General features: G+C 33.9%; 1 protein-coding gene across 2 annotated transcripts; it reads right to left on the bottom strand.

Moving 5' to 3' along the window:
• Positions 1 to 5414: 5414 nt before the first annotated feature.
• LOC128994417 (uncharacterized) lies at positions 5415 to 26204 on the bottom strand. 2 transcript variants are annotated; one of them, XM_054418978.1, is made up of 3 exons: positions 26097 to 26204; positions 23393 to 23557; positions 5415 to 6031 (listed from the first exon to the last, which is right to left on the bottom strand). In XM_054418978.1, the coding sequence occupies exons 2-3, from the start codon at positions 23415 to 23417 to the stop codon at positions 5442 to 5444; spliced, it is 615 nt and encodes a 204-aa protein (XP_054274953.1). In that variant the 5' UTR covers positions 23418 to 23557; positions 26097 to 26204; the 3' UTR covers positions 5415 to 5441. The 2 variants fall into 2 exon arrangements, 1 of the variants encoding a protein (XP_054274953.1); XR_008490895.1 differs by lacking the exons at positions 23393 to 23557; positions 26097 to 26204 and adding an exon at positions 10658 to 10717.
• Between the last annotated feature and the right edge of the window lie 228 nt (positions 26205 to 26432).

The following is a 26432-nucleotide window of genomic DNA, read 5'->3' as shown; positions in this document are numbered from 1 at the left end:
TGATAGTCAAAGATAAAACATAGGCCTACGAAAAATGTAGGGCTATTTTAATGTAAGACTCAAATGTAAAACACACTTTTAAAAGACTAAAATGAACTGAATTATCAATCATGCATGTATTTCAATGTGTAAAAACGTAAAAACTGCAAAGAGACTATAACTTATCTATAAGTATAAAAGAGGATGTTTGTATATTTGTTTGGCAGTGATAAACTCAGACACCGCTGAACCGATTGCCACGAAACTTGGTACATACGTGTAGAATTTCATGGAATAGGTTTATACACCATCAATTTCGTGATCCGTCCAATCGGCTTTGCCCCAGTGGCTCTGGAGTTTCCCATGTTAACCTTATGAGAAATGGAATTAATGAATCTTAACAGCTGTTAGTTCTGTTCTATGATGTTCAATAGCATTAAAGTTACAAGGATTACCAACAGGGTGCAGCACTATTATTTCTTTTACATTTATGACAACAGCTAATTTGCAACCAAAAGGTGAGTGAGCATTGCGAACGAACTTCAACCTAGAGGCGAGTTAGCGTAGTGAACGAGCTAACCTGAAGGCAAGTGAGCGTAGCGAACGAGCTAACCTGAAGGCAAGTGAGCGCAGCGAACGAGCTCCAACCTAAAGGTGAGTGAGCGTAGCGAACGAACTTCAACCAGGACGTGATTGAGCCGAATAGAAAGACCAAAATCGGTTATCCTTTGTACTATATGCGTTTCATTAGTTGTCGTACGTATTTTAATTTAGTTATAAGCACTTCATATACAATAAGACAATTAAACGTTACGGTACTTAAATTATAAATAGTCAAAGGCAAGACAACGTCTGCCGGGTTCAGCTAGTATTAAACAAAAAGAGGAGTATAAAATCCATAAGCCTCAGCAAAGCTCGGTTACCATGCAAGTTATTTATTTACAACAAATAGTGTTCAAACCAAACGTGACTTACAGAACAAATTCATGACTCAACATACTTTAACTGGACTCAGTGAGTCTACTTCAGCAACGATCAGCAAATGGGATTACCCAGCATGCACGTGCGCAAATAAATTCAGTTTAATCCAAATATTTGCTAAATATCACAAAAGAATAAAGAGTCTACGTCAAGTGAATGTGATAACATAGAACAAACTGAAAACACCGTACCATAATGTGTCACAAATCAGACTTTCAAGAAATTGTAAAACTATTGACTGTGTGTTTGTATTTTCAAACTAAACGAGTTATTCGAGCACTTGGATTTTAATACAGTATTAGAAAAAATACAATCGATATATTCCATAGCATAGAACATTTTTGACGCTACGTGCAAACCTTCGATAGCTCCAAAAGAAGCTACAAGAACATATGTTTATTTCACCCATTGTTGTGTTTTGTTTTTTCTGTCACGTGGCCTCCAACGGCCTTGAATGGGAAAGTTCCAGATCTACGTTAACAGGTCTGGACTTGTTAATTTAGGAAGGGCGACGCTAAACAAAGCCCGACAGGTTATTGTGTCACAGTCGACTTGTTCTTGTTTGTTTACATTCGTTTTTAAAGATTCAATCAAAATAAAGATTACTGAGAAAGTAGTATAATGTAATTAATTTTACATCATACTCACTTTTCCATCGGTATTGATAGGCTGGAAAGTTGCTATTTACCGTGACTAAACACGGAAAAGTAACGTTATGTACTTTTACCGTGCACTGCACGGTAATAGTCGATATTACGTTATTAGTCCTGAAAATAGGTTTTTACCGGACGAGTGTGGTCGTTCCCGTGCGAGATGAAGTCGAGTGCGGTAATAGTATATTACGTTACTAGTCCTGAAAATAAGTGTTTACCGGACGAGTGTGGTCGTTCCCGTGCGAGACGAAGTCGAGTACGGGATTACCATACGAGTCCGGTACACACATTTTGGACGAGTTACGTACGATAGTTTACGCCATACTACTAAATCCCTACAAATCCTTATATATTTCCACCAACTAAAGGACTAAAAATCACTAGTCATAACCTGTGAGAGGTTATGTTTTTGTTTATAACCACTCACTGTCACCTAAATACAGTATAATCAGCTGATTGGTGTCCGGTAAAACTCATTGCAGAACAGTATTACGCAATGAAACCCCACTTGAATAAGCTGGCGGCAAACAGCTGTTTTCTGGACTAAATCCTAGCGTGGGAAGTTCGTCAAAATAATGTAGTGTGGCGTAAACACATTTTCGACGAGTTACGTGCGATAGTTTGCGCCATACTACTAAATCCGTACAAATCCTTAAATATTTCCACCAACTAAAGGACTAAAAAATCACTATAGTCATAACCTTATGTTTTTGTTTATAATCACTCATTGCCATATATATTTTATAAATACAGAGTTATCAGCTGATTGGTGTCTGGTAAAACTCATTGCAGTACAGTAGTACGCAATGAAACCCCATTTAAATAAGCTGGCGGCAAACAGCTGTTTTCTGGACTAAATCCTTGCGTTGGAAGTTCTTCAAAATAATGTAGTGTGGGGTAAAACCTTTTTACCGTGCACTTAGTCAGCTGATGAAATAAACAGTTGTTATGTACTTAATAAATTGTGTTATGCGTTTAATATGCTAATTATTCTGTGTATTATTATGCAAAGTATCGTACGCTACTCGCGTTTAACGTACTCGCACGATAAACCACCACTTACCAGCGCTGGTAACATAATTTAATATTAAAATTTGGAAACACTCGTAATCAATATTGCAAATACAGTAGGTAATTAGTTAATTTTTGGTATGGCCAATAGTTTATCATTCAGTAAATACAGATAACGAATTCAATCAGTAATTCTGTTTACATAATTTTAGTGTCTTTTACCTTGGGTACTTTTTTATGGGTTTTTATGTACATGTAAGAGTGCACCTGTGCGGTGAAACCCATAGTATTTTGTTCTATATCTCTTCTATCTTTTGTTAGCACTATTAGCTGAAGATACAAATTAACACGTTTTATCATACAATGTGCCTCAATCACGCATTTTAGATAGTTGAGAATTTTCTTTCTCGTAGTGGGGTAAAACCTTTTTACCGTGCACTTAGTCAGCTGATGAAATAAACAGTTGTTATGTACTTAATAAATTGTGTTATGCGTTTAATATGCTAATTATTCTGTGTATTATTATGCAAAGTATCGTACGCTACTCGCGTTTAACGTACTCGCACGATAAACCACCACTTACCAGCGCTGGTAACATAATTTAATATTAAAATTTGGAAACACTCGTAATCAATATTGCAAATACAGTAGGTAATTAGTTAATTTTTGGTATGGCCAATAGTTTATCATTCAGTAAATAGGCTACAGATAACGAATTCAATCAGTAATTCTGTTTACATAATTTTTTGTGTCTTTTACCTTGGGTACTTTTTTATGGGTTTTTATGTACATGTAAGAGTGCACCTGTGCGGTGAAACCCATAGTATTTTGTTCTATATCTCTTCTATCTTTTGTTAGCACTATTAGCTGAAGATACAAATTAACACGTTTTATCATACAATGTGCCTCAATCACGCATTTTAGATAGTTGAGAATTTTCTTTCTCGTATTTTAATATTAACACTAATCGTTGCTTATTCAGCATCGAATAAACGTAGGTTTACACGTTTGTACAAAATTTCATAGAAATCGGACGATTCTTACTGGAGTGTCACAAATATAAATACATACAACAAATATACATTAATTCGTACAAATTGAGTAAGTATTTGGTCCAGTATCCAGGAATAGCTATTTTCCTCTTTTCCAGTAGCGGTAATAGCTATTTCAGATCATTTCCTATTTGAGAAATTCAATAAATCATCATTTATTACATTGTAGACCTATATAACCTACTGCCTCAGCGGATATATTATTCACTCTTCCATTGGACTTGACACTTTTCATACCCCCGTGTAAGCTGTCTACCCAATTACGATGACTCGAGCAATTCAAATACATTAACTGTCACATGAAACTTCCAAGCATTCCAGGCAAAAAAAAAACTGTATTGCATTCAGCCAGCGTATATGTGTGTATTGTATTTGGTGTATTTAGTAGCTTTATAAATATAAATACGCTTATCATTATCACTTTCTTTTACAAATACGAATCTTTTTTTCGTAGGACAAATCAACACACATGGCTTATCCTCCGTTATATCGTTAAAAGGTACAAATATTTTAACACGAATTGAATACGAACAAAGATTGTTCGATGGCCCATCTAAATGGTGATATATTGAGCACACACCTTTAAGTTAATCTACTAAATGTTGTCACAAGGTCCCGGATAACAAATCTAAGGTACTCTAAACATTTCATAATATTACAAAATGGAAACAAGTGTAAATGACTATTGTTTTTGAGAGAAGTAATTCGAAAGGCAATTGCTATTACTATTGTAATAATAGGGCGTGGGGACAGATTAAATTTTGATTATGTGTGGCAACATTCTATTAATTTTATTTGAATGTCCTTGTAAAAAATTGATGTCCAAAATTTCAAAATAAGCTGTATTGGAAAAGTCACGTTACAAAAGTGAAATACCCTCGCCCCAGCAAACCTGCAGACTAAGCGAATTTCCATTTACCTGGCAGGATTTCTACTAAAATATTCCATTAAAATTGTCATATTTATTTCCTACTAGCTGTTGTTGTACCCGTGCTTTGCAACGGGAAGAGGACCCAAAATAGAAACGTTTTTATCTTTACATTTGTTGTATGAAAACAAGATCCAAGATGGCGACCGAAAAAAAACATCCGTCATAACCAAGTGAAAATAGGTCGACCATGAATGGTGGTGTATACTTATCTTTTTATAGATTTTGAGGACTATTTTGAGATTATGGTCTTAGTTTGAAAATGCACATTGCACAATGTTAAAATGGGCAAAAAATAAATTTATAAAAAGTCCTCATAACTTTAGAACGGATCAAGATTTTTAAAAACTAATTGCGGCATTGTAATTAGCGTAAAATTCTAGTTTGAAATAAAGGATAACAATCCTACCTTTACGTTAGAAAAAAATTTATTTATGGAAACATCTTAGTAAAAATGCAATCAGACAAGTTGAAATTCGCTTAGTCTGCAGGTTTGCTGCGGCGGGGGTACTAATATTTTTATTTAGGTACTAATGTATATTTCGATACTCATTGTCACAGTCATTAATCCATCTATGTATATGTCTAAGCTAATGAGGATAATGAACTTTTGAGAAAACTCTATCAACCACATTCTTGAACAAAAGTTCTTGATGCTTTGTGTTTTATTACTACTACAGTTCTATGAACCCGCTAAAGCTGTGACTTCACACGTATCATTCAAAATATTACCGCTAAATTCATATTGCGTTTGTACATGGCCATCTTACAGGCAAATAACAAAAAATACATGTATCAAACAGTGTTTATTGATCAAATCTGCCTGGAGGCTACTCATCATTGCTCTCTCAGGCATTCCTCTTTTTCATCACTCAATCTTGCTGTCAGGTCCGTCTTGTAATGCTTGTTATACTCATGCTTGTGAAAAACTCTACGTCGGGTCTCTTTCAAATCGAATGTCTTGGTGATTTCTAATGCATTCTCGGAGAATGTCATGGATGTCACCATAGAAGCTATATTCTTGGAATCTTTTTGGCATATTCTTGACATTGTCAATGTAGTTCCTTTTACAGAGGTGTCGACAGTAACTGGGATCCCATTTACAACTTCCTTATTTTCACCAAATACTATCATCGTATCCAACGGTTTGAGTTGACGTGGATAACAAGGCCGGCGCATAAAATGAAGATTGTCATCTTTAAAAACCAGCCAAAGAGCCCAGCGGTTCTGTTTGTTCATTTCCTCTAATAGATCCTGATAAATTCCGACATTTCTAAAAAATGTGAAGTGTTTCTTCTCATAGTTTATGATGTAGTATTTTTTCAGAAAGGGTGTAAGAGGTTTCGCCGGTGAATTTTTAAGCTTTTTTCCAGTGCTTGCTAGTGCCGTTGCCAACACCATGAGCAACACTAAGACCCTCAACATCCCTGTAACACATTATTAGCTATTAAGTTTATATATATATAATATTATAAAAAGGAGGTGGTGTACCTACGAGGTAAACGCAAAATCTAATGAACCGACTGGGCTTAAATATCTTAAAATTACAGCTACGTACCGAGGATTCTTATAGAACTATTAACTTTGAAATTGGTCTAAGCTCTGCCCCGTGGCTTTCAAAATTCAAGGTTAGTGTTTTCCTTGGGTGATTTACTTAAATATATAAATTCTCTCTCCAGACATATTAAATTATGAAAGGAAATATGAAATTCACAAATCAACTTTCTATATCATAAATAATCTATACATATATTCTACAATTTGAAAGATTCTTGAAAGATGCTTAATAATGTCTGAAAGTTTCATTACAATCTGTCGAGCGGTTTCGGAGATATATATATATACCACAGAGATATACTATCAGTTACCCGGCACGCGTTGCTGCGCTTGACAACTATTATTTTAAATGGCAACTTGTTCTTTACGATGAATAATAAAAGTGTATACCAAAAATAAAAACGACAATTTGTTTTGTTTTTTCATTAGTTGTATAAATATATAAGTTTTCAGGCGTACCTACCACAACGTGAGCACGCAAAATAAAGTTGTCCGTGTGAAAAGCATGCATTTTATAAATTTAAACCGACGATAGTCAGGGATTTCCCTAGTGTCTTATAATGGTGATTGCGAAAGCAAGACACAAAGGAAATTGTAGTTGCTTAAATTCAGAGGGTAATTCGGATGAAATCGTCAGTGTGCTTGGGATTGAGACTATTTCTCCTTTAAACCTGCCACTGGTAACTTTTGCTTCATATCAATTTTGGTGTCATTTTTTTAATCGTCAGTCTAATAACGTTGCACAGCTTTGGTGGATTTAAGTTTCACATTAGTATTATTGGAGTTCCTTCTTTTAATGACAGTTGTGGGTTAGTGACAAATTGAGAGGCAGTTAAATACCCGAGATAGCACGCACGATTATTATTAGCTTAATAATTTATGTTAGATTGTGTGGGTATAGAACAAAAGATAAAAAAAAATATTAAGGCATTGCTATCCCTTTTATTGATTATAATACTTTGATAAAGGTTTTTATGTTTTACATATTTAACATTGGAGAATTTAAACGTTGTTGAGTGCACAGGTGTGCTGCGATTGGGGTTTAATATTTTTGGACTTATTCAAAAGTAAAATAGTTTTCTGTGCTGCACTCTGTAGAAACATTGTGGCACTATTTCAAATCATGACTAATACAGAATGTTGTGATTATTCAAACCTACAAAACAGTTGGTGAAAGTAAACATCTGCTTTTAAATTTTATTTATTTGTAAACATTGTAGTTCAAAATGTCTGACGTTGGCCCTCCCCTCTGGGGTGGAGCCCTTTTGACGGATCTGCACCAAACTTCACACGAGCCATCCTTGAAAAATGCCTGAAAGTTTCATTACAATCTGTCGAGCGGTTTCGGAGTCCATAATGTATATACATACATAGTTCCTCTTTTATAGATACGAGAGGTCGTCCAGTGGTCGAAACTCGACCAAAAATATGTAATGTAAACTTACTCACTTCTCTATTTTCACCCCACACTGTAAATAAAACATGTGATTGGAGTTTCTTCCATTTGTTTTGATTTTCTGTTTATATTTCGTTGTTATTTCGTCACCAGCATGGCAACGCATAAGATCCATGTTAGTTTTTTCAAATTTTTAAACTCATTTTTTGTGCTTATCTTTGAGCCTATTTAAATTTATAAAGGGATTCTGCACACCTACAGGAAAATAGCTTTCTAACGGTATGCATAGATTTACCCCACGATGCACACGAGCTGAGAAAAAAGGTTTTAAAGAAACGTGCTTGCCTATTAGATAGATAGATATATATAACAAAGTCGTGTTAGTTACATCACTTATAACTCAAGAACGGCTGGACCGATTTTAATGATTTTTGATTCGTTGGATTCATCTTTGTCTCGATTAACATATAGGCGTATTCAGTTTTGACTTTAACCTTAGGGCTAAGCCCCACTGGCCTGTAAAGTTTGTAAGTTAAGCTTATCGAGCTATTAGAAGAATTTAAATAAACAAATATTGTAATTGAATTCAGCTGTAAATACTTTAATTTGACAGTTCAAAGAGCAGAGGTTAAGAGGTACAGGTTCTGCTCCAAAGATTCTTAAGTTTTTTTTTAATACTTTCCTTTTAATTGAAATGGCGACCATACAAAGTAGGTATTTTATGCCAAGTATGAGTGGAGATGAGTGTAGGATGAGTGGCGCGATCTGCACACAGCTGTTATTTAATAGCCCATACAGCTAATGGCAACTAAGGGACCTACAGTTTATCGTGGAATCTAAACCACAGTTGATTATGAGAATATTGTACAGTAGTTTTATTGGTATATTTTGATGGAAACAGAAGGATCATTACAATATATAAATGTTTTGTAATTATTTTGTTCCCGGTAGCTGTTTGTTAACAAATCTGAACTGATTAACACGTCATGTTTGGATTAAAATTTTAACTAGATGGTTGTTTTTAAAACCAATTGAAAAAAATTATATTTTAAACATTTAGGTGACTATTTACACTATTATTTGTTTTCATTCAATTTACTAACTAAACTTCAATAAATTTTTTGTCCAGGTATAGCTACTACTTATATTTCCCTCTATTTTTTGGACCTACTTAGGCTTAATTTACTAAAAATACTGAAGTCTTCTCTTTGTATGCTATTGTAAAACCTAAAGCCTTTTTGAACTGTCTTTCATGGGTGGTTTCGATTGAGTGGCCTGATGGTAAAATACTCAATTTCACATAACTTGCACTTCACATGCAGTAGCTTTTTTCACATTTAGAGAAAAGTTGTTGTTGTGTTTTTCTACAACACTGCTTTAATTTTACTATGGAGAATATCACAAAACTAAGCTGTAACTTTTGCTTCTAAAATCAATTAAATATTTGTAAGTATATTCCTTTACTCAATGGTTAGCGTGTAAATTAATATAAAGAACTGGTACCTATGTATTAGTTGTTGGTTTCTTATTATACTTTTTTTATTACTTATTATTCTTATTATTATAATTTGTGTACTATTATCCAAATTGATAAAATTTGTGCCCTGATTTACGATAATATAGGGGATGGTTTTCTTACATAATGTAATACAAGTTTTCCATCATTTTATTTTTGCTTACTGTGATATTTACATAAGCTGCAACATAGGCCTATATATTTTATGCGAAATCATTATATATGGTTTTTTGCTTTATAGTACCCTATGTTGTGCAATTCTTTTTTACCCATCAACTTTTAATATGTATGTGTTTTTAAACTAAGTAAAGTTTTAAGTAAGCTTAATATTTGAAAATTAAATCTTATGTTACAGTATTTTCATACATGCATCAGTGCCTCATATAATTTTTACTAGGAAGCCGTATAAGTTAGCCTAGCTTGAAAGGAAGATATTTTTTCAAACTAAGAGGTCCAATGAAATATTTTTCTGAAATCAAAGGTGTAACTATTGTATACAACAGATTTGGACATCAATTTTTTTTTCTTCAGTGTCCTCTCCGTTGCAAAGCAAGGGTACAGTAGCTAGTTTATGAATAAAAAATCTTATTAAAATACTACATTTTTAAACGCACTAAAAATTAGAAAATGAGTTAATTTATAAATATATGGAGAGAACAAATTTCTTAAACCAATTACACATCATCTTTTTTGTTGCATCTAATTTTTTACAAAATACCTTTACATTAGTGCTGAGAGAACAATATATACCCAACAGAAGAAAGCGAAAAAATCAAAGACAAATTATAAACACACAAAGTTCAAATTCATCATCAGTTATTATACAACTTACTATCTATATTTACAGACTTTGCTGATATGCTTCTTTGAAAGCAGGTTACATTTTAAAGTTTTTAATTTTTTTTAGGTTTTTGAGTTTCTTTTCAAAAGTTGAATCAGACTTTTCAAGTTTTTCTTGATATGAATAGTAAAGTAACTCAAGGGTCAATTAATTCTTATGAGACTTATAAATGTAATTTTTTTATGAGGTTGGCACTAATTAAGGATAAAAAGGAACCCATGGCATCTCTTGGGCCTGGTCCCTCTTAAATCATGTTCTGGTGTTAGCTGAAAAACAAATCCACACATCTCAAAGTACCCATGAACTTATGAGAAAACTAAAAGTCACTCCCCATAAACCATATAAGTACTTAAAACGTTTGTCATGACGAGAAACCTTGCGCAAAACTACCCATTATTTCATAAATTGCCGAATTTCCTTATATACCTAATATTAAAAATACCTCAGATGTACTTATTTGTTTGTTATTCTTTCAATTTATTACCTAAAGTGTGATATTTTGCTTGTATTCTGTTTTGTTTACTTCAGCTTAACTTAACCAATCAATAGGTAGTTTTATTAATACTTACTTAATAAGTCAAACGGGGTGAAGCCCGTGGGTAACTGCTAGTTATTCAAAAATTTTATTAAGTTACATAAACAATACTGTATTACATTTTATTGATACTTAATAAATAAATTACTTGATTGGTTTGTGAATGAACTAATAAAAATAGTCTACTAAAAACCTTCCATACCAATACCTGCAGCAATCCTTATAGCAGCACAAACTACAGAATACTACAGTGTGTTAGAAGTCCGTGTAACAAATGTTTTGTAGTTAAAATAAGAATAATGATCATATTACATAATTCCATGAGTCAACCTGAAGCCTTAATTACGCCAACACCACTTGTTACATCGAAAACTAGGAAATGTTTGCACTGAACATCGTCAACATTCGAATGTCAAGAACAATATTTAATGCTTATAGATTTAAGTGAAAATCAAATCAAGCAAATGGAAATTCGCTTAGTCTGCAGTTTTGCTGCGACAGGGATATTATTCAGTTCCATAGTACACTGCCTTTACATTTTTACACTTACCATTGACTAAGTAAACATATCAACTTTTTTTAAATTGATTTTAGTAACATAAGAACACTGTGTACAGCTAAATGTAATCATATTGTCCTTGTTTTAATTTAACCAGCGGCGTAGAAACAAACAGAATTTTTATATGGGAAATTCGCTAAAACAGACCTTCTCTTGTTTTAAAATTCCTCTCAAAGAAAGAGTGGTCCCGGCACAAAAAAATTTAATAAAAACATAGAGTATACACTATACATTATACAGTTTATGTATATGACTTTTGGTTTAACTTTCGCTTCGCTCGCCAACCTTTAAAAGCAATCCGAATGTGGAATGTTGGAATGTTCATGGTACAGAAGAAGATAATTTTTTGTTTGGTTTCTGATAAAAATGTTGAGGACGTTTTGCTGTTTACTTCCAGATTTCTTGCTCCACCAATATAAAACAACTTCAACCTGACAAAACAAATATTTATAGCAACTACCTATTGCTTGTTCTCTAAAAAATTTATTCAACCAAAGATTGATTCACAACATTTATAATTTACCTTGTAAAGGAAGAAAAATTGTTTAGTCAAGCTCAGCACTCTTAAACGTAATAATATCACAAAAGTCATCAAATTTTACCATAGGAATGGGTATTTAGTAAACCACGTGTAAATTCAATTAATGCAATTAAATGGTCTAATCTCATTGGTCTATGTCTGTGGCAATTTTAAATTAAGTAATTCTAACATTCAAGCGGTGTAAACCTTTCAAATCTTTTTGGATACGGTGGGAATAGAACCGGTACCTCCAGCACCGATGGCCACAATGGTAACCACTAAGTTAGCAACGTCAACAGATTTTTAAATTGTTTAAAATTTGAAGGAACATTCAGTCACTTAAAGAATGTGAATAACCGCTTATGCGTTAAGCTGATAATATTGCGCAATAGTTGTACAAAACTTTCTCCCAAGACAAAACCCGTGACCTTGCCCCGGCGCCGGGCAGTGCCCCTGAGGCTGGTACATCATGGTACGGATCAGTACGGACCTCCCCGCCAAAACTTTTATTTTTACTAAATGCGTCACCCATTCGTGCCTCTCGGAAATCTTCAAGGTCGAATCACATTCTTCTCGAAAGATTTATTACCAGATAGATTTGTAACTATTTCGCAAACTGAGCAAAGGGGTTTCAGTACAAAAACGTGTAAGGTGTCGAAGAAATACATAAACTATTGTCAACAACACTTTTATTTCACATAATTTACCATAATACGACATCAAGTTTAAAAATTAGATAAATAAATATTACGATTTTTAGTTGCAAATCAGGAAAAATGAGGGGCAACCTGATTAGTTAAGTAGTAGTACTCTACCCCTCCTTTTGAATTGGATCAAGTAATGAAATGAAATGAAATGAAATCAACTTTATTCATACTTTGCAAACATGTGCACGAATGGCGTCATTACATTGGATCAAAATCATAATGCTTAATCCTAAAAAGATACAAAAGATATAATCACTATTGAAAAAGTTCTTATTCTAATACATTATGTAAGAGGAAAAATTCGTTCTTTGAATACAGGGGATTGGTTAAAAAGTACATTTTTAGATTATTTTTAAATTTTGTAGTCCTTGTGTAGTCCTTTAGTTTTGTTGGAAGAGCATTGTAACATTTTATACCCATATACATTGGTTTTTTTTTCAAAAAATCTTAATCTATGTGAAGGTGTTGCATAGTTATTTCTGTTTCTGGTACAGTATTGATGAGAATCCCCTACCAGTGAGACATTATTTGAATTTTTGACAGTATATAATATACATTGATAGATATAATAGCTATATACAGTCATTATGCCTAGTTCTTCAAATTTTTCCCTAACAGAATCTTGCCAATCCAAATTTAACATAATGTGTATTGCTCTTTTCTGGAGAATTAAAATTCTGTCTAAATTAGCTTGAGATGTTCCTCCGTAAATACTTATTCCAAAGGATAAATGTGAGTGAATATGAGCAAAATAAACCAATTTTAGGGATTCAAGTTTACAAAATTTTGATAATCGATAAAGTGCAAATAGGCCTGTTGACATTCGATTTGCCACATGATCAATATGATCATTCCAGCTTAATTTACTGTCTATGTATAATCCTAGAAATTTAGTGTTCTCAACAATTTGTATATCTTCACCGGCTAATTTTAGTGCTGGGTAATCTGAATTGGTATTAGTTTTTAGATTAAAGCGTGTAAAATTAGTTTTGGAAAGATTTAGTAATAGCTGATGATCTGAAAAAAAGTTATTGATGTTCATCAAGTTATCGATGGCAGATTTTTCTATCTCATGAACAGATTTTCCGCTTACAAGAAGATTAGAATCATCGGCATATAAACAGATGGTATTCATTGTTGAATTTGAAATAACATTGGGTAATCCATTGATATAGATAAGAAATAGTAGAGGACCCAAAATAGAACCCTGTGGTACACCATGTTTAATTGTTCTCAACTGCGATCTTGTTTTAACCATCTGGTTATGATTGTTTAAGTGTGTAATTTCTACAAACTGTTTCCTATTAGTTAAATATGATTGAAACCATTTTAGTGAAATTCCTACAACCCCTAGTCCTTCCAATTTTTTTAACAATTTATGATGAGATACACTGTCAAATGCTTTGCTTAGGTCCATAAATATTCCAATTACTTTATCTCCCCTATCTACAGAATCAATTATTGACTCAATATATGTAGCAGCCGCTGATATTACAGAATGGTTTGATCTAAAACCGTGCTGCTCTTTATCGAGTAGATCATTACTTTCTAAAAAGTTAACGAGCTGATTATACATAGCTTTTTCATAAATTTTAGACATGACAGGTAACAAGGCTACTGGGCGATAGTTTGAAACATCTAATTGGTCCCCTTTTTTATAAAGAGGTTTTACTTTAGAAATTTTTAATTTATCTGGAAATATGCCGGATATAAATGATGAATTTACTAAGTGTGCAAATGGTTTTTTAAGTGAACTCTGGGCATGCTTTATTACTGTTATGGGAACATCGTCGAAGCCTGATGATAGTTTATTATCAAATATGGAAATTATTTTACTGATATCTGTCTCACTGATTGGTTCACATCTAAATTTATTTTTTTGGTTATTTATTACTAAATTAGGTACTGATAAATTGGGTGTATTTATTTTTGGAATTACATCAGAATCAACTACATTGACATAAAAATCATTAAAAGTGTTACATATAACCGTAGGGTCATTATACACTTTTGAATTTACCTCTATTTCATCTATGCTCTTCACAACCTTTTTTTTGTTTTTTATATTTAAATTAATTAAATTCCAAGTTGTCTTGGACACATTCCCTGATCTCAAAATTTTTTCATCCATATAACTTTGTTTGGCTTTGAAAATATTTTTTTTTAATGCTTTGTTCATTTCTTTAGCTGAATTCACTAAAGATTCATTTTTTGTTATCCTCCCTAATGTGATTTTTTCTATAATTTTTTTCCTCTCGGTTTCTAGCTCATGATTATTCCAAGGGACTTTTTGATCAGTATCTCTACATTTAGTAATAGGAAAGCACATATCAAAGTAATACATAAAAATACTGTTGAAGATGTTAAATTTAAACTCTACTGGTGCAAAGTAGACCTCCTCCCAAACCTCCTGACTCAGCATATTTGAGAATTTTTTAAGATTTTGGTTAGAAAATATTCTTACTGATTTGGTTATTGGTTTATTGTTCATATTTTTATTGGGCAAGTTGAAGGTTAATAATTGAGCATCGTGATCAGAGATTTGTGTGTTTAAACCACTAATTTGCATGTTGTTGGGATAAAAATTAATGAAAACGTTATCAATAGCACTCTCAGTCTTTTCAGTTACTCTAGTTGGAAAATTTACTAAAAATTCAAAATTATGTGAGCCAAGAATATCATTAAGTAGTCTAAACTCATTACAGTTTGGGTTTAGAACATTTATGTTAATATCTCCAGTCATAATTACATTAGTGTATGTTTTTGAGAGTATTTCCAGGGAAGCATTTAGTTTTGTCAAAAAGATATTAACATCAGAGATAGGAGAGCGATATATACCAGCTAGCACACAAGAAAATGAATCACATTTAAATTCTATCAAACAGCATTCAAATTCCTTTTCAGATGTTAACTGATTCATTGACGGTAAATTCAAACTTTTAATTTTAAAATTTTTAGCCTTTAAATTTGTTTTTGATAGTATTATGACTCCACCTCCAGCATTTAAACTACGTGAATAAAAAGTGTTAATATTATATCCGGTTATGGTGAGAATGTCCAATTCATGACTTTTCATTTTGTGTTCACATAATACTATTATATCTGGGTCAATTTCTTGAATAGTAATTTCTAATGGTTCTATTCTGCTCGGTAGATGTTGAATATTAAGGTGAAAAATTTTTAAGATGTGTGAATTTTGTGATATTTTATCGTGTGCTGCTGGTTTACAATTTTTTACTTTATTGGTATATTTTTCGGAGTGTCGGAGTTTAAAGGTAGGTTGTGTTTATGGGCTGTGTGAGATTGAGGGATGTCTAGGAAGTGGGAATTGTCGTTATCTTGTCGCCCACACTCACTTTCACTCACACCGGACTGACTCAGATCACGCATCACTACACTGCCGGACCGACTAGAACCCTTAGGAGATGGTTGCTGCTGCGTGATGGAGCTGATGTCACTCATTCTCTTGATTGGACAGGGTGTGGAGGTGTTAGTGTCTGTGAGCTGCTCTTGGAATGCTGTGATGTCCGGGACAGGCAGGTGCGAAGTTATTAGGCCTCTCAATGTCTCTACAAACTCTTCATGGGAAAGTCCTCTCCATAAGCTTCTTCTTGCATTTTGGTTGTATGAAACTATAACTACATTAGCCTTGGTTTGCTGGTGAAATTTGACGATGTTTTTGATGAAATGCTCAGGCTTAATGAGGTCTCTAACGCAGCCCATTGCTGAACAGATTAAAGTTTTCAGCCGCTTAGACCTGAAATCTGTTGTAAGCTGATCAAAAGCTACATCATAGTCAATCTCACTAGGTTTGCCTGAGAATCGGTTTTTTGTGATCAAACTATATACAGTAGGCCCTCCATTCATTCTTTGACAGGCCAACCTGCTGTACACCAGATCACGAAAACAAGGACGTCCGTACCTCTCTCGGAAGGCAACAGCCACACCAGCAGACATGTGATTCGAATGCTGAAAGTCCGATGAGATGGTATGGGCCAGAGCAACTGAGGAATCCTGGTTAATTTTTCCAAAAATATCCTTCATATTGGTTTCTATTACAGATATTCTGTTTCCTATGAGGAATGGCTGAGAAGAGTTTGAGTTTGCATTTGTTGTAGGCTGTGCTATTTCAGTCTTTCCTTCCCCTGTGATAATTTTCACAACCATTTCAGATACTCTTGCTTTCCCTCTCTTGTTTAGATGTTGCCCGTGGTTTGTAAATAGGTGGCGAGGTAGATGGTGAAGTGGTAAAGTGAAACAGTTATTTTTAGCAGCCATTTCTTCCAATTTCTTATTGATACTTGAGATTTTTAAGTCTAAATTAGGTTGATCATACCTCAAAGGCAGTGTTGCTAGAATCAAGTTTGGATCTTTGGATCTTTCAAACAGACTCTGTACTTCGTTCAGGAATTGTGTTGAGCTCATGGTTTCAATGTTGTTGGAACCTGCAATTACAAGCACAGTATCCTCTTTCTTCATGTTTTTAGTAAAGGTGTCTATGTCCTCAATCACATTTCTAAATTTAGCTCCAGGCCTGACACAGGAGAAAACGCTCAGCGTCGATCTTTGCTCAACACTATGGCTTAAATTTTTCCCGTGGCTGTCGGCTAAGATAAGTAGTTGTCGTTTTGGAGCCCCCGATATCGAAGTTGCTTTCTTGCATTTCTTATTGAATGTCTCATTTTTCATTGTACTATTATTCTGATGAAAGTGTGTAGTGGGAACTTTCACCATAGTACTATATTCATGATTTAAGTCAGTCTCAGAGAGTTCCGTAGAAAGAACAGCAAATCGATTGGCGTTTTCCATATTTGATGTATGTAAATTATTTATCTTGGTGCGACAAATAGTGTTTGTTGGTTTTATCCAGGGATTATTGTCCGGTTCTGAACTCCTTAATACGGGGAAGCAATGCATACATCCTTGAGTTTTGTTTTTCATTGTTTGTATTTCATTTTGTAAATTTTTATTGTCATTTTGAAGGCAGTTTATGGCACTGTTCAGACTCAAAATTTCAGTTTTTGCTCTGTTAAGTTCTTGTATGAGAATTTGCGTATGAAAATCTTTTGTTATTGGTCTACTACTAGACGAGTCACTTTCCTCTGAGATGTCAGCACTTTTCCCCTCTGACGTATTTTTTTCTGATAGCCTTTTATCTAAGCTTTGTGATACTGCATCTTGCTGATAGGTCAGGCCTAGGTCTGGACTGGTACTAACACCACGTTTGTTCCCAGTTACTGTAGTTGAGGTGTTTTCAGAGGCAGGGGAAAATGGGGAAACTGTTGAAATGTTGTTGGCTCCAGAAATACAGTTTTTGTTTATTGATTTCCTTAATGGCTTAGTCTTTGACCTTTTTCTTATTTCTTCGTCAATTTCCTTTATTGCCAATTTTAGATTATCATTAATTTTTTTCCCATTGAAGAAAATGTGCTTGTGCTCGGTGTAGCTACTCAATTCACCACACTTACACACACCAGTTTCTTTAGTTCCAAAGAAGGTCACCTTAAATATATGTGATTTCCCTTTCACTTCTATTTTTTTCTCACATAGGTCTCTTCTACCATTTACACCAAGTTTCACCAAGATCTGTTTGAACAATTCAAGGACAAAAAGGTACAAAATGGCAAATAAGTTATCTGGTCAACGAAGCAATTTTGGAAATACCGATTGGTGATTTTCTCTTTAACCCTTATTAACTCTTATTTTATTTTATTTTACTTTATTATAGGTAAGTGAGCGCAGCGAACGAGCTAACCTGAAGGCAAGTGAGCGCAGCGAACGAGCTCCAACCTAAAGGTGAGTGAGCATAGCGAACGAACTTCAACCAGGACGTGATTGAGCCATGCGAACGAGATCATCTTGAAAATTAAGAAGTTAAACGGGGCAAAGCCCGCGGGTTACAGCTAGTCTATAAGTATAAAAGAGGATGTTGGTATATTTGGCAGTGATAAACTCAGACACCGCTGAACCGATTGCCACGAAACTTGGTACATACGTTTAGAATTTCATGGAATAGGTTTATACACCGTCAATTTCGTGATCCGTCCAATCGGCTCCGCCCCAGTGGCTCTGGAGTTTCCCATGTTAACCTTATGAGAAATGGAATTAATGAATCTTAACAGCTGTTTCAATTAAACAAGTTGGTTCTGTTCTATAATGTTCAATAGCATTAAAGTTACAAGGATTACCAACAGGGTGCAGCAATATTATTTCATTTACATTTATGACATTATTGCGATTTCAATACAGCTAATTAGCAACCAAAAGGTGAGTGAGCGTAGCGAACGAACTTCAACCTGGAGGCGAGTTAGCGTAGCGAAAGAGCTAACCTGAAGGCAAGTGAGCGTAGTGAACGAGCTAACCTGAAGGCAAGTGAGCTCCAACCTAAAGGTGAGTGAGCGTAGCGAACGAGCTCCAACCCAAAGGTGAGTGAGCGTAGCGAACGAAATTCAACCAGGACGTGATTGAGCCATGCGAACGAGATCATCTTGAAAATTAAGAAGTTAAACGGGCAAAGCCCGCGGGTTACAGTTAGTTGAACAATAAAATAAGATGGCTGAAATGTAGGCCTAAACATAAGTAATAAGTAAATATCGCATTCAGCTGATTTAAGTGAAAACAGAATAATAATAAGAAGGGAAGACATGCCTTAAATATACAATGTAGATAATATAATTAGAAATTAGTAGCCTACTTCTGGACAGGCCTAGACAATTATCCATACCGTGGTTAAAAGTGTACTTCTATAAGCCCAGGTAATTAATTATTTACTTATTATTACGGTTGTAACTGGACGTGTAGTCCGTGGCTTGGAAATCAAATAACAGTATTTATATAGGATAGGCTACTGTTATCAACATTTGAAATTACTGAATTGTTACCAAATTACTGTTTCACAAAATGCAGATTCCACTTCAGCCGAGCCATTAAAATTAGGATTTGCCGAACAATTATTAATATTACAGTATAGTATTTAATGATATACAACTTTTCACATTTCATAAATTATATGTTAGTTTTGCTATGGTCAAAGGTCCAAATCCAAATGTTCTTTTCTTTTGGTTTTTATGTAGTAACCTGCTAGAATCGTTCACTTTATATAAAGTCAATGCTATGCTAGAATACTGTAGATGGTTTGTTAAGACCATATGCAAGCATTTTTGAAATCGTTTCCCCGTTTAACCAACTATTCCAAAAGATAAAAATTATATGGTGCAACACAAATAAACAACCCGATCACCTACCTATAACCTACACTTTAACTTCCTAATCTAACCTTACTTCAAAACACTTAATGTAGTCACGAATACTCATAAACCCCGACCTACCTTCCCCACATGCCTAAATTAGATCAGTGTTCAATCTGCGTTTTATTAATAAGTGTAATAACTTACTGTACCGTCGATGTAATTCAACATAATATAACCTGTGAGGTATTATCGGATTAAATATCGATTTTGATGCGGTTCGATATATCGCTTATTAAATCCTGATTTCTAACATTGGCTGTTTCTAATCAGCTGGCAACACAAATAGGTTCCCAAGAAAGTAGTCACCGGTCCGTATCACTCCGCTCCTTGTTTATACTCCGCGCATTGAGAAAGTAGTTCCGTATATTTTCTCAACTTTCAGTGAATTCCATGCCTTAAAAAATGTTTTAACGGCATTTTCTTGTTTATTAAGATCATAGGAATGGTTTAAAAATGTTTAAAAGAAAAGTCTAGAAAGTTCAGAAATACCTTATGATTCTCTTGTTTACATTTTTCTTGTAAACAAAAAACCTGTCATGGCTACTTTAGTCCCATAAGCCTAATGTTAAAAATTTGAAATTTTAAGTTCGTTTTAAATTGCATTAGCATTATCTAATTGAAATTTGTTTGTTTAAAAACCATCTCACTATTAGTCTAAGTAATTTTGTTAAGTTTGGCCAAAATGGGTTCAGCCGTTATTGAGTGATGTTTCTTTATTTGTTGCATTGAAGTTGATCCCAAAGAGCTTCGCTCAAAAAGAAAACTGTTGCCTTACTGATAAACTGTGTTAAGTAATTTAAGTTGGGTCATTTTATTTCTTTGATTTGAGACATCCCCCTAATCAAACGAATTTTCTCCGTTGGGAATCCTGAAAATTGGGGTGATTATATCAACCATTCCATGTGCTCCATTTTTTACTTACAAACTCTGGGTTACCAACTGGACCGCCATAATCTGCTTTGAATAGGTTAAAGCAGCAACACTATTGAAAGTTGGTATTTTATCGTGATGTCTGTCAGTCACAGTATATGCCCCACATCAGAACGTTCTAACATTGTTCAGTGGAGTTTTTCTTAATACCTGTCCCAAAGTTTTGAAATTATGGATTCATTTGTCGAAATAGGTTGGATAACTAATTCTTGTAGCTATAATATTTTGATAACAATTTCCATTTTCTCTTTTTGAACAGCATATATTATTTTCCTCTCCTGAATCATAAAAATAAACTTGACCGTAACAACTCGATCATTTGAATACATAAACACTAATTCCTTCACTCATGCTTGTTCTAATATTGCCGCTAAAACTTTGAGCAAATGAGTTTTTGAAACTTCTTATTTTTGACTTGAAATGTCTGGATTGTGTTGGTGAATTCAGTCAAAAAACTTTGTATAAGTTTGTCTGAGGAACTGGCAACATAACCTAGAAGTAAACAATCCATTTGCGTTTTTTTTTTTCAATTGAAGTAGAGCGAGTAATACAAAAGTTTACAATAAAAACACAAGGTCCGCCAAAAAGAATTGGTATAATCTTACTACTTGAACTTATCATAGTCAAGGCATTAATATAGTTTGTACTATTAAATCTAGTAAACATTTCTCACATGCATTCATTTGATCTGACATTAGGCAAGTTTACTTTACCATTGTGAGAACACTATTTGCTCCGTATATTTTTTCATTTCCAAAGTAAGTTGCATAGCAGAACTGGCAAATATTATTCATCTCACCAAGTGAATGTGTATCTGGATGGGTATCTGTTAGACCAGACCTCTCTTTTTCTACTCTCCTCATACGCATAAGATATCTTATTATTAATTGTTTCCTCCTCCCTGAAAACGGGGTGATATTTCTTCTTTGAACTTGAGGCATTTTCTGTTCTTACAACAAAACTGATTAACTGTTTAACTTGGTCTTAACCTACTCAATATTACAAACATTAATATTTACTCCCAAAAAGCTAATGAGTTTCTTTTTATAAACAGCTGTTTTTTGTTTTTAAATTTGTTCTGTGTATTTCTTATGGAGAAAACCCGACCTTTGAGAGGGTCTCACGCCCTTAAGAGTAAGAATTTTAAAAATCTAACCTTATTGCAAAACTACATATTAAGACGAATCTTTTGACACCTTAAACAATTAAATCGGTCCATAAATAAGGGAGGAGTTGCGTTAACAAAAAACAGCTTCACGTATTATATATATAGATTTAATTTTCCAGCTTTATGGAACCAAACCTACTGTATAATATACTTTTTTCTTGGTATCCCAATTATGTACGGAACCCCAAAATGGGGTATTTTGAAATATCTCATAAATGGTAAGTGTTAAGCGAAGCCCCATCTCACCCCATTTTAAATGCAATCAGATACAACCAATATCTGCAAAAAACTCTCTATCTCATCCTATTATGAAAGCCATTTTTATTTTCATTAGCCTTAAAAGACTCTACTTCAAAATATTTTCCAATATCCTCTTAACTTTTTATTTGGTTGTGCCGAGGAAACTTAACTTAGTATTACCATAACAAGAAACTAGAAAGGACTTCTTGGTCGGTGTGGCACTTTTGCCTGAGACCTCAAAAACAGTTGTATTGCTCAACCCTATTCAACCCAACCAACCTTATTGTATTCAACCCTATTCATTGTATTCAATCCTATTGTATTCAACCTTTTATCGGGAGGGGTATATAAAGGTTTCCCAAATGAATGGAGGAATTTTGAATTCTTATACAAAAATGACCCGGTTTGTTAGAGAAATGAGGTTGGTATCACTAAACTCTTTGACTCAATTATGACTATTCCCAACTAGTTCCAAATCATGAAATCTGTTCTTTACTGATAAATTTTTTTCAAAAACATACCACAAATTGGGATTATATTTTCTGATATAAAATGCTCTTTTTTAACAGAAGTTCCAGAATCTAAATTGCAGAAAATTCTAATAGCTTTCTTTTATTTTTTTAGAATAGAATTCAAATTGTAATCACTAGTTGCACCATAAGGTGAAATCCTAAAAGATATACTTGAGTGGATATATGAAAAATAAATAACTTTTAGAGTTTCACATAAAGGTTTCCATCTAGATAAAGCATAAAAGCATAATCCTGACGTGATTTTGACAAGTAACTTTTCAACGTCAGTTCCATTTTAGAGTTTTATCAATTCCAATCCCAAGACTAAATTCTTACTTGTTTTCTGTGTTTTTGAGTTTCATGATTTGTTTATTTTGATCCCCTGATTCTCGAGTTTCAAATCTGATAAAATTTGTCTTATCTAGATTAAGAAGCAAATTATTAGAATTTTAAAAAATATATTTACACTGCTATTATTAGAACTTGCTTAAGTTCAATTTCATTGTTTTATTTGATTGTGTATTTAATGTCTACAGTACTTGTTTGATATGTTATATCATAGACTAACCAACACAAGTAGACTTCTCATCCCATTGTAAATTTTGAAGCACGTTTTTCGTGTCTAGTTCATGTACGTGACACAAAGGCGCTAGTGTCGACGAAACTTTGTTTCCATTATTTTAGGGTTAATTTCTTGATTTGTGCTTTACTGTTTGGTTATATAACTAGGGGACAAGTTATTGTTTATGATTAGATCGTATTATTTGGTTAAACGAGGTTTTAAATGGCTGTAATAACGGGAAACAAATTGTAAACAAAACACGGCCTCTACATAAACTGTACAGAACTAACAATAAAATTGTCTTCAGCTGTTCCATAAGGATGATAAATCTACTAAGGGAGTAGTATGTTTTATCTATGGTTATATGTAATGTATCCATTATTTCAGTTCAATGATAAATTATGATAACCATGTTGCTGTGATTTTGCTATACGACAGTCACACATTAGCTGGTACAGCAAGCCTAGTAACTAAGTTATTAAGTGGCAAACATACCTGTGGCATATATTCCATTGGCCATTGCGAACTAGGCGAATGGTGAGAGAAACTTGTCGTCGTCCAACGCTAAGTTGCGAGCCATCCACTCGATGGAGTTAGCCACCTTTTTCCTGTATCTTGACTGGATCTCGCTCTACCTGTAGCCTAACACAGCTCACTGACCTGGGCAAATTGAATGTCTTGTTATGTCCAAACATCTTGGGCTGACACATACTAGATTCACAATAATAATAATAAATAAATATATATATATATATATATATTTAGTATGACTAATCAATCGATCAATTATTTAAGATGGGGACGCCCCTATGTGCATATTTTAACCCAAATATAAGTGAAGGATGAGTGGCGCAATCTTGTAGTCTTGTTAGTGACTAAGGACGAAATATTCCTTAGACACAGCTGTTCATTAATACAGTTTATACAGGAATCCAAACCACATTCTTGCCTTGGTATTAACAAATTGGTCTAATTATCAGGATAGTACTGCGGATAGTCGTAGTACTCACTAGTGCGGATGTTATTCCACACCAGGGTCGCATCCACAGTGCATCTTTATAAATATCCACAAATTCGTGACCTCCTAGTAGGGGATTACAGGACGACGCCACCGTCCCAGTCAATGATAACACACCTTATAAATTCAATGACACAACCATAAAAGTTTTCTTGAACTTGCAATTATCAGACTATTTTCTATCAGGCTACTTTCACCACCGCTCATACTTACGTCAGCGGTAGGCAATCTAATATGTGTTCCAAAAATGTCAGTGTTGTATTTTATAAAGTTTGGTTGCATAGCTTCTGCTCGTAAGTAAGGAAAAACTGTACAGAATAGGAAAAGTAAATGTACAAAACTAGATGATTTTTTTAACAAGGCTGTGATAACACTCTAATATAATTTTATACCTATTGATTTGTGTATTTAGGACTTTAGAGCTACTGAAAAATTGTTGAATGCCCAGACAATGTTTAAAACAAAAGTGATTGGAGCACAGGGACATTCTAAATAAAATCAGAAATCTGGCACATTCTCCCATTATCTTGTCAGCAACCTTCACCAGTAAGTGGTGGGAGTTAGGCCGCTATTAGCCGTGAGCAACCGGTGGCCAATGTGTCGAGGGGCATGGACTCAAATGGTGCCTATTAGCCATGGGGTTATCACCGAAAAAGTGGTCCGTGAAGTTGCCGGGAGTGATTTTGCTCGGCAACCGATGTCTCCATCGTTTTAGTGTCCAGGCAGTCGGGGGGCATTGCAGTATACGGACTAAGGAGCCTATTAGCCATGGGCAACCAGTGTTGCCACTGACAGCACGTGCATGCACTAATAACCTAAAAAACAAAGCCTGTCACACAGACTTTATTGTGGTATACCACTTAGTATACCAGTGTCTTTATTTACAGTCTATTCTTTCCTTTTTCATTTTAATAAACAATGTCTATGTAAATAAATAAATATATTTATATTTATAAATATTATATTCAATATAATAAGTATGATTGTTATCAGGGCTACTACTACATAAATAATCGAAAACATTATAAAAACATTAGTACCCTTATAAATTCAGTTTAGTTAACAAATGACACGTTTCAACACTTAGGTCATAGTCATGTTTATATTTTATACAAATACAATCTTTTTTTATTTGATTACTTGAATACAAAAAAAAGTATAAAATGTAAACATGACTATGACTTAAGGGCAGTCCGACCCCCATAAGAGCGTAATGTTAACTTAAGTACCTATATCTCAGAAACGGTAATAGATAGAGTCCTGATTTTTGTGTGGGTTATTTAATAGATTATAAACTAGTTCCCTGCATGGCATTTTTAAATTTTAGAAAAAATTAAAAAAGTTACGACGTTTTAAAAAAAACTGTTTTTTAACTATGGTTTTTAAGTTAATTTTTTTTATTTTGCCTCATAACTTAAAGATATGTATAAATACCCACGTGAGGAACTAGAAAATAGTATGTAAAATATTGTGTTAAAGTTTGACTGAGGTAGGCCAAGTAGTTTTTGAGTTATGGGTACTCAAAGTTCAAAAAATGCAAGTTTCGGAAAATCGAGGAAAAGCGATAAGATTGCATGTTTCATTTACTGCTGCCCTAAGGGCCAAAAAGCCATTGCAAGCTTTTTTTCATAATTTATTTATACGAAGTTAATATTAGATAGGTGGCATGTGTTATATATCATTTTAAAGGGAAAAAATGAAGATTAATAATACATAAAAAAATTAAAATGCAAAAAAAATAAAATTTTTCAAGTCAGACTGCCCTTAAGTGTTGAACATGTGATTTGTTAATTACACTGAATTTAAAAGGGCACTAGTTAATGTTTTTATAATGTTTTCGATTATTTATATATTCAATATCAATATATATATACATAATATAAACTCTGTACACATCCACATAGGTACACACAGACATTATTGGAAAACCTCATTTTTAGGTTCAAGGGGACCCAAAACGGATAATTCCACAAGAACTTCAAACTCAAAAATTGTTATGAAAACAATACTTATTCCATAGGTATACCATCTATAGGGGGAGAAAGTAAAAAGGAAAGCTTTAAACTACACAGCCAGATTCAACAGAACAAACGTAAAAAAATACATAGGCAATGCTGTATTGAAATCAGTCAGTTCCCTATTACGTGAGTAACAATCCAAGCATTTCCAACCAACATACACCTAGGATCGTCACCACGTTGCTCCAAGAACCGGGCAGTGGCCATACTGAGACGATTGCAGAGCCCTCCGGCCACGGTAGCCGCACTACAAAAGCTTGACACTTGGGTAGTGGATTTTCGCAACCTTAAAAACAAATCAAATCAAAATCTAATTCCTTTTGTATGTGCATAGAAGAGTAGTGCCATAAAATAAAATTCTGAATCGAATCGCATTTTCGATGCATTTTCGATGCATCGCACACCCCTACAGTAAACAAATAAAATAGTTTTGGTATTTGTATAGGTACATGATTTACCTAGGTACATTAACCCTAGGAGCGCCTTTCGCCAACTAAGT

Source organism: Macrosteles quadrilineatus, unplaced genomic scaffold (assembly GCF_028750875.1).
Source record: "Macrosteles quadrilineatus isolate MER2022 unplaced genomic scaffold, UCM_ALF_1.0 Scaffold_1__1_contigs__length_201487025, whole genome shotgun sequence".
Lineage (NCBI taxonomy): Eukaryota > Metazoa > Arthropoda > Insecta > Hemiptera > Cicadellidae > Macrosteles > Macrosteles quadrilineatus.
Note: the sequence above shows the minus strand (reverse complement) of the source record. Positions and strands in the feature narration are given on the sequence as shown.